The sequence below is a fragment of the Ambystoma mexicanum genome, chromosome 7p (genome assembly GCF_040938575.1).
Source record: "Ambystoma mexicanum isolate Mex_15411 chromosome 7p, UKY_AmexF1_1, whole genome shotgun sequence".
NCBI lineage: Eukaryota > Metazoa > Chordata > Amphibia > Caudata > Ambystomatidae > Ambystoma > Ambystoma mexicanum.
The window spans coordinates 626,127,500-626,144,007 of NC_090939.1; the positions used below are offsets into that span (position 1 = coordinate 626,127,500).

The 16,508-nt window shown below is 47.4% G+C and overlaps 1 protein-coding gene across 7 annotated transcripts in view; it reads left to right on the forward strand.

Annotated features, from left to right (window-relative positions):
• TSGA10 (testis specific 10) overlaps positions 1 to 16,508 on the forward strand; it is a 539,078-nt gene that overhangs the window by 199,901 nt on the left and 322,669 nt on the right. For all 7 annotated transcript variants that reach the window (XM_069636638.1, XM_069636640.1, XM_069636642.1 and 4 more), the window contains exons 2-3: positions 1,375 to 1,590; positions 9,965 to 10,030. In XM_069636638.1, the coding sequence (XP_069492739.1) occupies positions 1,375 to 1,590; positions 9,965 to 10,030 (282 nt within the window). The remainder of the gene's footprint in view (positions 1 to 1,374; positions 1,591 to 9,964; positions 10,031 to 16,508) is intronic.

Genomic DNA, 16,508 nt, shown 5'->3' on the forward strand with positions numbered 1-16,508 from the left:
TTCCCATTTTGGGAGAGTCCTTCATTGTCTCTCATTGCGGGAAGGATCGTGCTGTTTGGGGACGCTTGCTTTCACCAACAATGTTAATTCCATTAGAATCGGTAATCCTCATTACAGAAATAAAATATTGCCTAAAAAATAGTGATGAGTACAACAGAAATAAGATCAGCTCTAGAATGTTCTTAAACAACGCCAAGCTCAGAACAGCTGCTGCTACCTGAAAGTGCTTGTATTATTTACCACCATTGTTCTTTGCCACTGGTGAAAATGTCATACGGGTGGCAGCAATCCCTAACTTCAGCACCGCCTGGATTACTTGCTGGATAGTTTGTTAATCCCAGCAGAGCAGTAATTTACCACTGACTGTTTTTTCTTGCATAAGAGGCCCCCAAGTGAAGACAATGTCATAAGAACTTGCCAGACAATTCTGGATACAATTCCTAAATCTCTTTCAAAATTTTCGAATAGCTACTGGGCAAGATAGTGTCTCAGATTTTGGCTAAATCTGCCACCCACTGGTAAAATTTGCCACATTAGATCTTTGGGTGCAGAAATCGGTAAAGGTTGCTCATTATTCAAAAATTAGGATATGATCCTGAATCGAGAGCACATCACGTTGTCCTGTCCAGCACTGAAAATAGTCAGAACACAGTGGTTGGCACGGTTTATACATAATTTCGTTTTTGCTGAAATCTGGGTATTTCTTCACAAGAATTTCAAGTGGTGAGGAAACTATCGCCACTATTGGTGTTATCAGAATCCTCAAGGAGTCTGGTTTGATTAGGTTGTGATGGCAATGTGCCCTCTTGCCTTCCTTTGTTTTTTCTTAGGGTCATATTGTGATGAGCTAAATATGGTATCATGTTGAACTATCTATGTTGGAAATGGTTGAACATGGTCATTCTTTGCTCTATTTTTATCTTTTACATTAGTCTATTTTATGAATTTGATTTTCTTTTTTAAAGAAATATGTCTGTATGATTGTAAACGAAATATTTCCTTTTTGAACTTGTGCAAGGTTGAGTACGAACAACCAAAATGAAAACCAAAATCAAACCCAAATAAAAAATAATTCAGAAAATATGGGCATATAGAACAGTTATCTTTTTTTATTTCTTGATAGCAATACATTTACACAAAAATTCTAATTAATAGACATTTTAAACCAGATATTAAATATTAGTTTGTTGTGTGCATTGTATTTGACATTGTGTATCAATTGTGTATGATTGTGTGTGGTAAATTCAAATTTGACTTATTTGTCTGGTTAAAAATTAAAATTATTTCCGTACATTATACTGCTTATATATGAATTTAGTTTCAACTTGAAGAGACTGTAAAGCTATTCCTTGTTTCTTCTTGAATGTTCCTTAGATTGACGAGCTTCAGCAAACAAATCAGGACTTGGAGTTCTGCATCTTGCACCTGCAGGAGAGCAAGCAGGCAGCAAGCAACCAGGTGAAGGATTTGACTCGCAAGAATGAGCAGCTGTGTAAGGAACTGACTGAAATTGACAAACTAGCCGAGCAACTGGAACGAGATAAAGAACTGGCGATAGATACAGCAGAGCACGAAATTAAAGAAACACAGGTATCCTGCTTAAAAGTGAATTAGAGAGCAATGTCACTGTGTCAACCAGATCATGCCATTGCACCTGCAATCATTTGGTCCGTGCTTGTGCAGTTTACGGTCCAAGCGGCTTTTCCATCTTTCACTTCCGCTCTATCCTTTACAAAGACTGTCCGGGAATCCCATTTGGAAGCGTAGTCTGTACCTTCAATGGTTATGTACCTTTTATAAATCTCGGTTGTCCCAGCACGCTTTTTCAGAGTCTCAACATCTCAGCAGCCTTCCATGGGTCTCACTAGCATTCACACTTGTGTGGCTGCAATTTAGCTTAAACTCGGTTTTGTTAACGCTGGTGAAAATGCTAAGTACGCATAAGACATTTTTCTGAAAAAGAGAGGGAGGGCACTTCCAATGCTCTATCAATCCACGAGGTTAAGTTGTCAGTTGCCACCTGCCTGATCTCAATGCCCTCCTTGAGCTAAGTTCCTTCCTCCTGTTAACATTCTATGGCTGAGTCATATTAAATAAAAAGATAAGAAGACAACATAAATGAGTGAGCAACCTGCATATGACAACACCATGAACTGATTATCTATAAACATATATATATATAAACACTCCTTGCTATAGAGGTAGTGTATCAGTCCTATGCTACATGGCATTTGTATAGATCAAACCTGCCTTTGTTGTATCTGAAAAACTACGAGCTGTCTGAAAATGTATTGATTCATGGATTTGGGTTTCCACTAGATCATAGTCTGAATGCTGTGTTACATGATTATAAATCTCAAAATAGAATAAAGTTGCCTTGGCAGAGAAGACCGGAAAAGTTCACGTTTGGGTGTATGTGCATGTTGGGTTATGCCTTTGCTTGTACGAGAAGTTAAAATGATGCTTATCTCCTAATCTCCTATCAGTAGCTACACAGAGTTGCGTTTAAGCAGTGGTGCATGTAGTTCGGTTGCTATTGTGTCTTGGTATCTTAGCACCATAGACTGCATATTCCGGCTTGGAGGTCACGGCTCAGGGTTTGGTTTTCTCGGTTTCCGGTAGTTCAAATATTGCATGATCAGAATATAGTAAATTGCATAATAGAGTACAGTGATTCCCATAGACCCTAACTATTGTCATTAATTGAACATCATGTGGTATTGGTGGAGTTGGAACGTGCTGTGATTTGGCTACAGTAGTTGGTAGCATGGCAAAATGTATTACTCATGGCGGCTCATTTACCTAGCTGTGGATGACAGTACGTTTGTATTACAATTATGGCGTCTGTGATTCTCATCGATTAGAATGATTTCAAAACGTGTTATGTACATTTGGAGGCAGAATACTTCCATTGATGCTGGATATATATTTTATTCTATGCCTTTACATGTTCTATGTCTCTTCCTCCTTGATACCCACTGGTTACAAATTCACCCGAGGCAATGCAAATAAACAATCCTAGCATCCATCTTGGGTGTCATCCTAATGAGCGCAGATTAGGCATTGCTTACCATGTGAGTCCTCTTTGCCCTGCATTTAGCATGTTCACACACAACCTTCTGTAGCACTTTGCCGAGACCTAAGTCCACTATGGGATTAAGCTCCAGTGGATCAGGTCCTTCCTGTCTAAGAGAATTCAATGAGTGAAACAAGACACCTGTCTTTTTGGAGCCTACTCATGCCACCTATTGGGTCCTTCCATGGGACCTCTCTCTTCATTGACCTGCACATGCTCTCTTTCCTGGAGTTCTTCAGAGGCTTTAGGCTCATCTTCCGATCTTGGGTAAATGACATGCATATCCTCCTCCAAGCCCGCGGGCAACAAGAAATAGTCTACTTTGTGGAGGAGGGCTTAGACCCCCAGGAATTGATGGGATAGTGGTGCCCTTAACTGGTACCAAAATACAATTATTACTTCTGGGGCTCGCAGACAGTGAAATCATCTTCTCCATCCTGCCAGACCTTCATTGTGCACCAGGTATTCTTCACCATGGCCAAAAATCTGGGCTTTGCCTACAGCATGCAATGACCCGTCACTATGTTGACAAAAGATGCTTTGTTCCAAAGAAGGCAGCCTTGAGGGCATTTGCCCTGCCATTGTGGGCTTACTTGTAAAATGAATATGGACTACAACAAGTCAGTCTAGGGGTCTCTGTCCAAATACCAGCTTGATAGACTCTACACTCTGCACCTTGAACCACTTGTGTTTAAGCAAATTATTAAAACCCAATAAATAAATATAAGGTACAAAGCTTTGCTGTCTGATACATGGCAGGCTTCCATTGGTTCCTGGGGGATCCAACATACACTTTATGGTTGTCTTACCAGGCCAACACAGTGCCACGAATCCTTCCCCTGCACACATGGAGACTGCTAGCATTCGCGTCCTCACCAGCCCCACAGTGCAGTCATGCCATAAGACTGTGAAACCACCTGTCGTTTCACATAGGAAATCATGAGCTTTAGGAAAGCACTGAAGACCCTCCTCTTGGTTTAGCACACTATAGCTGCAAGGGCCCTTGACCGAACTGTATGCCCACTGCAGAGCTGCAACTTGAGCTGGTTAGCTTTTCAACCCGTGGAGGGAGGGAGGGAGGGAGGGAGTGAGGGAGGGAGGGAGGGAGAGAGCGAGGGAGGGAGGGAGGGAGGGAGCAAGAGGGAGCAAGGGGGTGTTATGTCCCAGCCCTCGGCGTGCGCGCACGAGGGCTGGAGGAGTAAGCTAGGCCGCACGGCCTGTGGCGCAGCGCCAGCGGGAGCTCCAATAACTCGCACGCACACACGGGTGGATGGTCTGCCCCGGAACTGCCTCCCGAGCGTGGGGGCGGGGCTTTTATTCAGCACGCCCTGCGTCACCGCGTAGCGGGACGCAGGGCGGAACATAACATTCCTCCTTTACTATAAAACAAACAAACATAACACTAACTTGCATCAACTGTGAGTGCAAACATCTGCTCACGCTCTTAACCAATAATCGTCCGGCCATAGGGTCCGTGGTCCAGGCACCTCACACTACCACACAGTCATTTAGCTTGGCTGGCGGTCTCGTGGCCGCTCTCAGACCGTACCGCCCTTCTCGGGGCCTGCACCCCCCCGGCTCCTGATCTGGCTCACCGCTTTTGGTCTCATTGCACGAACCACTTGGCATATATGTTCCTCTGTCTCTTCGGCCACTTGGATCTCGTGTTGGGTTGCCGCTCGCGGGTGCCTCGAAAGGAAATCCGCAGGGTTTCCACTGCCTGGTTGGTAGATGAGATCAAAGTCGTATTGCTGGAGATGTAGTAGCCATTTGGTGATCCGTGCCGGAGGGTGTGACGACGTTTCCATGAAGATGGGTAGTAGGGGTTTGTGTTCGGTGACTGCTGTGAACCGCCGCCCATATAGGTACAGATGAAAGTGCCTGCACCCCCACAGCACTGCGATGGCCTCTTTCTCGATGTGGGAGTACCTCTGTTCGGTTTCCGTGAGGGCTCTCGAGGCGTATGCTATCGGTCGTTTCTCCCCTTCTCTCGTCACCTGCATCAGGATGGCACCAAGCCCAACGGGGCTTGCATCCACGAATAGTTCTGTGGGCAGCTCGGTGTTGTAATACGCCATCTTGGTGTCGACGGACAGGGACTCTTTAATACTTTCAAACGAGTCTTGGCTCTTCTGCCCCCAGTCCCACTTGGTGTTTGCTTTCGTCAGCTCCCGTAGTGGCTCAGATAGGGTGGCCAGGTTTCGAATGAACCTCCCGCAGTAGGTTGCCATCCCTAGGAAACTGCGTACTTCTGTAGGGGTCATCGGTGGGCTTGCCGCCTGGATGTCTTCGACCTTCTGGGGATCAGGGGAGATGCCCGTGCTGCCAAACTTGTAACCAAAGAAAGTGATTTCCGATCTGAGGAACTCGCACTTCTCCCTGTGTATGGTCAGTCCAGCCTCTTGTAGTCTGCCCAGTAGGGTATGAAGCCTTTTGAGGTGCTCCTTCTTGTCGGGGGCGTGAATCAGAATGTCGTTGCTCACGTTGAGGACCCCAGGGATGCCCCTGATGACCTCCTGGATAGTTTGCTGGAATACTTCAGCCGCAGACGAGATCCCGAAGCTCAGGCGTTTGTATCTCCTTAGCCCCAGATGCGTCGAGAATGTTGTAATGTAGCGCGAGTCTCTGTGGAGTTTGAGTTGATGATACCCTGCTTTCAAGTCAACTTTCGAGAAAACACAAGACCCTGTGAGGTCCGCCACGATTTCGTCGATCGTTGGGGTGATGTGGCGTTCTCGTTTGATGGCAGTGTTAGGTAGACGCATATCAATACAAATCCGGACCTTTCCAGGCTATTTAGGCTTTCGCGTGACAACCATCGGGGAGACCCATGGTGTGGGCCCAGTAACCGCCTCTATGATGCCAGCTTCCTCCAGAGCCTTGAGTTTCTGCTCCACTTGTTCTCTCATGTGGAAAGGTGTCCTCCGATGCCGTACGGCCTTCGGCTGTACTGTTTCGTCGATGTGCAGCCGGATGGTTTTGCCCTTCAAGCAGCCTATTCCATCTGTGCAGATCATCGGGCGCCTCCACGCAGCCCCCACAGAACATTTCAGACAAAAACGCGACCAAGAAAAAGAAGCAGGCCAGTGCAAGGAGGGTCGCAGTGGCCAACTCTTCCACGGAGGAAGAAGGGGATGACATCTCGACAGGGCAGCAAGATCCCGGCAAGGACAACGAGAAGAAAGGAAGAAAGATATACCTCGTGTCCGCATTAAGCCAAGGCCAAGAAACACAAAGAAAATCTGTCCGAAGGCGCAAGTGCATGGTCACTGTCCAAAACCAGCGCATTCTCATGACCATTGACACCGGCGCTTCGGTGAACGTGATGCCCACAAGCATATTTCAGACTCTGAAGCCTCAACCAGTCCTGAAAAGCACGGATACGCTGTTGTATGCCTACGGCAGCCGAAAGCCCCTACCAGTCATGGGCAGGTTCCGCACCACGCTGGAGCACGGCGAAAACAGACTGTGGTCGAAAGTATATGTCGTAAAGGCAGGAATCGAAAGCCTCCTGAGTGGAGACGCCGCAGAAGATCTGGGAGTGGTCCACTGCCAGGAGGCTTTCGATTCCTGCCTTTACGACATATACTTTCGACCACAGTCTGTTTTCGCCGTGCTCCAGCGTGGTGCGGAACCTGCCCATGACTGGTAGGGGCTTTCGGCTGCCGTAGGCATACAACAGCGTATCCGTGCTTTTCAGGACTGGTTGAGGCTTCAGAGTCTGAAATATGCTTGTGGGCATCACGTTCACCGAAGCGCCGGTGTCAATGGTCATGAGAATGCGCTGGTTTTGGACAGTGACCATGCACTTACGCCTTCAGACAGATTTTCTTTGTGTTTCTTGGCCTTGGCTTAATGCGGACACGAGGTATATCTTTCTTCCTTTCTTCTCGTTGTCCTTGCCGGGATCTTGCTGCCCTGTCGAGATGTCATCCCCTTCTTCCTCCGTGGAAGAGTTGGCCACTGCGACCCTCCTTGCACTGGCCTGCTTCTTTTTCTTGGTCGCGTTTTTGTCTGAAATGTTCTGTGGGGGCTGCGTGGAGGCGCCCGATGATCTGCACACCTTTGCATAATGATCCTTCCTGCCGCAGGCACCGCAGGTGGTGCCTTGCGCAGGACAGTTGCGGCGGCCATGTCGTGGGCCACCACACCAGCCACACTCTGTGGGCCCAGGAATGCGCGGTTGCCACCTGTTCTGGCCATAGCCCCCACTGTATTCATCCCTCGAGGATTGTTTGTTGGTGATCTGGGCCACCATGGCTGTGTTGAGGACCGGTTGCAGTCTGTGCAGAGTGGCCTCCATGTTGGCCGCTCTGGTGTGGGCTAGTTCCCTTTGTCGTCCTAATTCAAGGATTCGTTGCAGGGGGATGCCTCTCTCGCTGAGAATTAGGCGCCTTAGTTTTTCTGAGTGTACGCCGTTAATGATTTGCCTCCTGATCTCCCTCTCAACATTTGTGAACTCGCAGGACATGGCCAATTTTCTTAACCGAGTGTGGTAGGCATCCAGGGTCTCCTCTGCTGCCTGTATGGTGGTGCAGAAGATGAATGTCTCATAGTCCGGGTTCAGTTGGGGGAGAAAATGAGCCGTTAGGGCATCTTTTGCGTTTTGGTACGCATCTTGGCCATCGGCCACATCCAAGGAGTTGAAAATGCGCAGTACCTCGTCACCCACACTGAGGAGTAGGTGCGCCTTCATTTTCCTGGCCGACGTCACATCTTTGTACTCCATCGCCATCTCGAATTTCTGGATCCACAGCTGCCATCTGGGTCCACTCGAAGATGGGTCGGTAAAGGTGTCAAATGGCTGGACCAGTGTCGATGAGCCTCCTTGTGTGCGAGGCTGTGGGGACGTCAGCGATAGGTTTGCCGCAATTCTGGACGGCGTGGTGGGCCCAGGGGTGGACGTGCCAGCCGCCATGTCGACGTGTACCTGTTCAGTGCTGTCGTGATCTCTTCAGGCAACCACTAGCGCGGTGAAGTTGGGCCTTCCCTGGAGGTGCCTTGGTGTCCAAACGCTGTATCGAAGAGTTCAGGTGCTGGTTTTTCCATGTGGTTCCGATGCCACGTCGTGATGGGGCCCCTGGTGTGCGATACCAGATGTGAGATGGCTTCACACCGCCCAGTCATCACTTGTAGGGCGAGTGATGATGAGAAGATAGAAGGAGAGAGAAAACATTTTTTTTATTTTTTTGGGGTGGGGTGGGTCACGTGTGCGATCCCCCCCCCACTGAGTGTCCAAAAATGTGGCCGCGATGGCTGCAGGCCATCTAGGCACCGTGAACGTCGAGCGCGTGTTTGTCCTCGTTTCACCTCGTCGCCATTGTTATGTCCCAGCCCTCGGCGTGCACGCACGAGGGCTGGAGGAGTAAGCTAGGCCGCACGGCCTGTGGCGCAGCGCCAGCGGGAGCTCCAATAACTCGCACGCACACACGGGTGGATGGTCAGCCCCGGAACTGCCTCCCGAGCGCGGGGGCGGGGCTTTTATTGAGCACGCCCTGCGTCACCGCGTAGCGAGACGCAGGGCGGAACATAACAGGGGGCAAGGGGAAGGAGGGAGAGGGGGTAGAAGAAGGAAAAGAGGAGAGGGACAGAGAGAGAAGGAGAGGGACAGAGAGAGAAGGAGAGGGACAGAGAGAGGAGAGGGACAGCGGAGGAGGAGGGACAGAGAGGGAGAAGGACAGAGAGGGACAGAGAAGGAGAGGGACTGGGAGAGGTAGAGGGAGAGAAAGGGACAGAGACAGAGGGAGAGGGACAGCGAGGGAGTGGGGCATCGAGAGGGACATCGAGAGGGAGAGGGACACATTGAGAGAGACAGACTGGGGGAGACCACGTTAAATGTGTCACTGTGTATGAGAGGTGACCATATATACTGAAGGACACTAGGAAGGAATCGTGTCTGGCTAGTTGAGGATCCCCATCCTTGTTATTGAGACGCCTGCTGTTGCCTGCCTGCACTCCATATTATTTTTCATGGCAGACTGCACTTTACTTTACATTATTTGTAAAGTGTTGGTCACTGCATGCACTTGCATGCAGTGACCGACACTCCTGGCAGTCCTTCCGGGAAAGCATGCTCCTGCAAGTGCATGCAATGCCTGACACGCCTGGCAGTGCTTTCTGGAAAGCATGCTCCTGCAAGTGCATGCAATGACTGACGGCCCTGGCAGTCCTTCCTGGAAAGCATGCTCTTGCAGGTGCATGCAATGACCGACACGCCTGGAAGTCCTTCCTGGAAAGCATGCTCCTGCAAGTGCATGCAATGCCTGACGCGCCTGGCAGTGCTTTCTGGAAAGCATGCTCCTGCAAGTGCATGCAATGCCTGACACGCCTAGCAGTGCTTCCTGGAAAGCATGCTCCTGCAAGTGCATGCAATGCCTGACACGCCTGGCAGTGCTTCCTGGAAAGCATGCTCTTGCAAGGGCATGCAATGACCGACACGCCTGGCAGTCCTTCCTGGAAAGCATGCTCCTGCAAGTGCATGCAATGACTGACACCCCTCGCAGTCTTGCAACTGAATAACGTGGGTGACTGGAACACCCTTAACTTGGATTTTGGAACACAAATAAACCGTAAAAACCAAAACGAACACAGCAAATCTTTTTTTGCCAAGGTTTCAAGTAATCTGTCCTATCACAAATCACAGCACTAGCCTGGCCTGTCCATTAATGTAACAACTGGTAAGCCATTCTTTTGTTTTAACTGCTAGCCGCTTACTAAAGTGGCGTTTGAATGGCCCATTGCGCCCCACAAACCACCCAAATAGATCAATGATCGTGCCCTCTCCCTGGCACTCGTAGAAAGAACGCCCTTGATAACGCAACTGCAAAGGTGGCATTGAGCTGAGCTGAGCAATCGGGAAACTAATTCTGTTTATGTTGTGTTTTTCAGTTTGAAATTGAACACCAGCAAAGAACTATTGAAAAGCTTACGAGCGAGAACCAAAGTTTGCGATCTGTAAGTAAAATATGAACACTTTTATGCGAATGTATGATTTTCAACATTAAAATGATCTGTTAAACTGCCTTTCTGCACAGAAGACAGTTTCTTGGGCTAGCTAATTAATGAGGACTGCAAAATTGCAATGTCCTGACATATAATTATATACAATTCCATGGCTTTTTCGGACGTCCGCGAGGGACATTTCATGGCCATTGTAATTTTCAGGTGTACCTGTTATTGCGAAACTGCAGCTTACTGCAGGCTGCCATGAACTGGAAGCAAGGGCACACACTGTAAAGGCATTGAACTGGAAACAAGGGTGCAAACTGTAAAGGCCTTGAACTGGAAACAAGGGCACACACTGTAAAGGCCTTGAACTGGAAACAAGGGCACACACTGTAAAGGCCTTGAACTGGAAACAAGGGCACACACTGTAAAGGCATTGAACTGGAAACAAGGGCACACACTGTAAAGGCATTGAACTGGAAACAAGGGCACACACTGTAAAGGCATTGAACTGGAAACAAGGGCACACACTGTAAAGGCCTTGAACTGGAAACAAGGGTGCAAACTGTAAAGGCCTTGAACTGGAAACAAGGGCACACACTGTAAAGGCCTTGAACTGGAAACAAGGGTGCAAACTGTGAAGGCCTTGAACTGGAAACAAGGGCACACACTGTAAAGGCCTTGAACTGGAAACAAGGGTGCAAACTGTAAAAGCCTTGAACTGGAAACAAGGGTGCACACTGTGAAGGCCTTGAACTGGAAACAAGGGTGCACACTGTAAAGGCCTTGAACTGGAAACAAGGGTGCACATTGTAAAGGCCTTGAACTGGAAACAAGGTGCACATTGTAAAGGGCTTGAACTGGAAACAAGGGTGCACACTGTAAAGGCCTTGAAATGGAAACAAGGTGCACACTGTAAAGGCCTTGAACAGGAAACAAGGGTGCACACTGTAAAAGTCATTGTATTTTTCCTAGATTCCCACTAAATAAAGAGTAGGTCATACAGATGCTTCCATTTTCTCTTGGACTAAACCTGAAGCAGCATCTGTAATATATTTTGCATTTAGAATGAAGGAAGAATTTTAGGGGGTCATATCGAGATTGCTGTTTCTGCTGCCCGATATCCCGCTATTACCGGGATATTACGGGCAGGGGAGTAACGGTAAGTTCCCATCCTGATAGGACTGCATTGAATGGGAACCACTGAAGCACCAGCAGTGTTAACAATGGTGCCGGTGCTTCAGTGAATTATCTGCCGGTAGGAGCCTGCACAACCGGAAGGTCAGACCTGCCGCAGTTCACTTCCCCTACCCACAAACTCAACAGTATGCTGATCCGGAAAAGGTGCCGGGACACGCTACTGGCACATTATTTCGGGACCGGCATACTCGTAATGACCTCCCTAAAGTCACTGTATCCTCCATGGTATAAGCTACCAGGACGGTCAATGTAAAACGATCAGTCTACCATGATGCAAATGGCACAACAACTTGGTGCCTTTGTTCGACTACCCATCCTCCCTGAAATACTAATCCACCACGCCATTACATTGACCTGCACCGGAAAGATCATATTAAGCCGGTGCTGGGGGCCCTTTACTGGCTTCTGAAGAACAAGTAATGTGATTGTAAAGTATGGTGGTCTATTCATCGTGTTACACAAGAGAGGTATTTCTGATCTTAAAAGAATATCTTAACAAATGTCCTGAAGTCACTTGGATCTTCACAAGGATTCCAGCCTGTGCCACACGTCTTCGGGGATAGGTCCTGCAGAGTTTGTACCCATGGAGCTATGGGAATGCATATGGGTAATCAAGCTCTGGTCACACTCCTGAACGCCCTTGTTCTAGTCGGACAAGCGTCCTTTTATACTATCATCATTAACCACAACACTCACCATTTTTCTCCTTATTTTCTTCCACCCTTGTGTTTCCAGGTGCCCCCATATAGGTCATGTTAGTACTATATTAAAACAGAATTAGTATAAGATAGTGTCATGTAACAAAAGATGGCATTTTCAGATTATTTTTCACAACTGCATGCCTTCCAACCATGGTCCCTGGGGTTGCAGTGCACATGGGGATGTCATGCAGAGTCTATTCACACCCAATTAACCTGTATTTTATTTTTATGAAGTAGTGCCATCTTGGTAAAGGAGCGAGTTTATTCTTAGTATTACAATACTGCATTCTGGTTCATGGTCCCTTCCCCTTGATATAACGTCTAGCAAGCCAAGAGTTCCTCTTCCCTGGCACAATGCACCCCCATGCAGCAATCAGGAGATGCATACGCTGAAGGCTGAGGCACGGTTCTTGGTGTCTGGCGGCACTGTCAATTGTCCTGCATATTCCCTCATGGCCTGTCCAGGAAAATGTTCCTGTCAATGTCATCCCTTACCTTCGACGTTTTCTCTCCCTTGGAACCGAGGTAATGGTGACTGTTCCCCTCCAATTTCCTAACAATGCATAACAGGAAGAAACAGGAAGCAAATAGCAATACCGGATACAGCAGAAGAAAAATAAGACTGGGGCCTAGAAGACAACTCTTCAGAGTGAACTCAGGAATGCAATAGGACAGAACTAAGAGAGCCTGAGTACAGTTAATTCAATTTGCCAAAGAAATGGAGAACGAAGGACAAGCTGTTCAGAGGAGAATGATGGTCAGGGAACATGCAGGCTTCAGACACAAGTGGGATGAGCTGAAAGCCCCTATTTGTAGGTTGGGACCTCAGTGCAACCTGAAATTGAAACCATTTTGCTTTGGTGAGCTACCCAATTAGGGGTTAGAAGAGCGTCCATATTGAAATTAGAAAGATCATATATTAGTAAGAAAGAAACCAGTGGGGAAGGTCTAGCTGGAATGGGAAGGCAGGAATCCAGGGAATGGATTGCGCCTAGAAACACATGTTTACAGGTGTGTTATAAATGACTTATCATATAGCATCTCATTATTCTTATGAACATAACCAGTCTTTGTCTCAGGAGGATAGACTGCACAGGAGCATAGCTGACCATGCCGCAACAGTGTTGAGAGAAAAGAACACTGCAGGCCCTGTCGAGAACACTGCCACAGCCATCAGCGGACCAGGGCCATTTATTTTCTATTTTGTTCCACTCTTAAAGTACCACATTCACCCAACCCCACCCTGAACCCATCAGACCAGAGAAATTCAGCATCCGCCAGCCACAACCAACACACCTACCAATGTGAACCCGACGCCTCCAAGTCACAAGAGCAATTGCCACCAGGACTGTGGTGATGACCTTGAACATGGCAATTAGCGGTGTGGCTGCAGCTTGAGTTCAGGGGCAAGTTATTTCCTCTTACCCATAAAACCCCTAGATGAGTGATGCCTGGCAATCGCCTGTTGCTGCTGCAATAATATTCAACACTTTAAAAAGCTGGGGTGTCTTGACAAACTATTTCAGAATACTAAAAATGTGCCTTTCCTAAATCCTGCATCTTTATAGGCAAATGGAAATTAAGCTCCTAAACCCATCAAGTAACTTGCCTTTCTTCCTGAGTAAAATCGTTTGGAAGGTGAGAAGTGTGGACAAAAAGGCCATAGAGTAGGGGTGCGTCTATTTGGTTTCTCGTAGCACATTCCTGCCATTTCATGTGATCCATACACATCAATCTGGGACAAAGGTAAGCCGGCCCTCCTGCTCCTCCTAGACCTTTCAGCGGCTTTTGATTTAGTCGATCATGCCATTCTCACAAACCACCTAACTCAGGCCGCTCATTTCTCCAAACAAGCCACAAATTGGATTACCTCTTTCCTCAAAGGTAGAGTGATGAAAGTGTTCTCCAATATAGCCAACGCAGAGCCTACCACCATCAGGTATGGAGTCCCTCAGGGTTCATGTACAGCTCCCACTCTCTATAATCTTTTCACCAAACCTCTCTTTGACAAATTGGACGCACTTGGGATCACATACACCAACTACGCTGACGATACCTAAGTACTCCTCCCGCTCACAGGACACTACCTCCAGGACGCAACCACCCTCCAGAATATATACGCCACCATCCAAGCACCTGACAAGACCGAAATTCTCATCCTTGGCCAAAAATCCACTCTCAAGAATCTCGACCCTCTCTACACAAACTTCTGCATAGACAATTGTGTCATCCCAGTTCTACCTTCTGTAAAAACACTAGGAGTCCACATTGACGCATCACTATCCATGGACAAGCAAGTCAACTCCATTGTCTCTGCCTCCGCTCTGAGCACTAAGCTCATTAATGCCATTAAACCATTCCTAACCAAAGATAATTGCTTATCTATTGCAAGAGCCACCATAGGAGCCAAGATAGATTATTGTAATGCACTACTGGCTGGAACTTCCATCACTAATCTCAATAAACTCCAAACAACACAAAATAATGCACTAAGAGCAGCCCTCAATATACCTAAACGGGACCACATCGCGCAAGCCAGAAAGGCAGCACACTGGCTACCTGTCAAAGAGCGCATCACATTCAAAATACTTACCACTGCACATAAATGTATTCACCTATCTGCACCTTCCTACCTGTCTGACACGCTAGTCAGATCGCACTCCACTAGACCAACCAGACAATGCCACACCAACCAGCTTAGGGTCCCACGCATCAAACGAGCCAGAGCAGGTGGAATAAGCTTCCCTTACATTGCACCGAAGCTATGGAACGCACTACCTAGCACACTCAGAGCAGAAACATCTCTCATTGCCTTCCGAAAAAAACTGAAAACCACCTTGTTCAACTAGCTCGTCGTACAACATCATCTCCTCTTCCTTTCCTATCTTCTCCTTACTACTCTCTTGTAACTAAGTAATGACTTCTTTGTATGTATAACAAGTCATCTCTGTAACAAGCGCCACGATGCCCTATGGGCTGTATGTGCGCTTAACAAATGCGAATAAATAAATAAATAAATAAAAGGGCATAAGGGCCACAATTGTTCACTTCCCCAACCTAACAATAAACAAAGGTGTCTGGGCATGGGGGGGTAGGAAGAGCAGGATTGTGCCTACATTCTCAAGGCCTGGTCTCTGCAACATAATCCTTTCCGACATCCTCTCTAATCCAGCTCAGGATAAGTGATCGTTTTTGAATAAAGAGAAGAACATTGACAACTCTATGATCATTTGCTGTCTTCTTCCACCAGTCACAATAAAAACTACGCCTGGCTAAGAACATCAACGAGTGACTTACTTCAAACCTTCTGGGTATTACTGAAATTAGAATACATATTAATACCAAAAGCATAAAATGAGAAATACTTTTAAAGCAATTCTCACCTTTTCAAATTGAGAAGGTCCATGGCAAAACACTATACAAAAGGTGAAGGCACCTATACCATTTACCAAATGAAGTGCCACCATGAATGTCAAAACATGGTCAATACAATTGATAAGAAGAGCAAGGCTTTCTGCAGAAGCAATTATCTTTCTTCAATGCATGATTTATTGGCTAATAAACATGTGGCTGCTACTACTGCTGGTTGCTCAAGAAATCAACAGAAGATTTTGCCTGCAATGCCAACATACTTTGAGCCACTATTCACTTTACTCTTCTTGGTGCACCAGCAATTGAATGCTTCATTGAAGGTGTAGAGACCTGCCAGACTTCACCAAATAATCCAATAGGAAACCCGGCTGCAAAAGCACAGACCAGGTTTATTTCCAGAAATGGACAGAGAAACTGGCATAGTATCCCTGTCCCAAAAATGAGGCTTGCGAGCACAGAAATCGTAGGGGTTTAATAGGATTTTACACAAAAGTATTGTACAGTATGATACTTTATTTTACTCCTCTGACCTCCCCCTCTCCATCCCTCTGACCACTCCTCTCTTCTGGAGCGATCACTTCTCCCTCTCCTCTCATCTCTCCCTCTCTTTCCCCCAATCCAAGCCTACCCCAACACTGCCATCTACCTTCTCGGACATCCGGCCCATGAAGCGTGTGTCAGTTGAGGCTTTTGCTGCCACTTTCTCCCCCCCTCCACCTCTGGCTGTCTCACATCCTGACACAGCCTTGTCTCTGCTCTATTCTTCAATTTCTGATACTCTTGATGCTCTTGCCCCTGTCGTGAGGATCCATTTGAAGTCCAAAACCAAGTGCAATTCCTGGTATGACTCTGACCTAGCTACACTTAAACGTAAGTGTAGGGTGACTGAGAGGAAATGGAGGGCTTCCTGTTCATCCTCTGACAAACTGGCCTGTCGCCTGCTACAAAGGTAATACCGCCTCTCTGTCCTCACCAAGAAGAGAGTCCACATTCAAGCTTGTGTCTCTGCGGCATCTAACAACTCGGCCGAACTCTTTAAAATCTGCTAGGAGTTGGCCAACCTTGCTGCAGTCACTACCCCTCCTGTTGCCTCCCAGTCCCTTTGCAATGCCCTTGCCTCTCACTTCATTTAGAAAACCCAGGACATCATGTCCACCCTCTCCACGCTGACCCCTCCTCTCCCCTCTCCATCTGTGCTTGCTGACCCTCCTTTA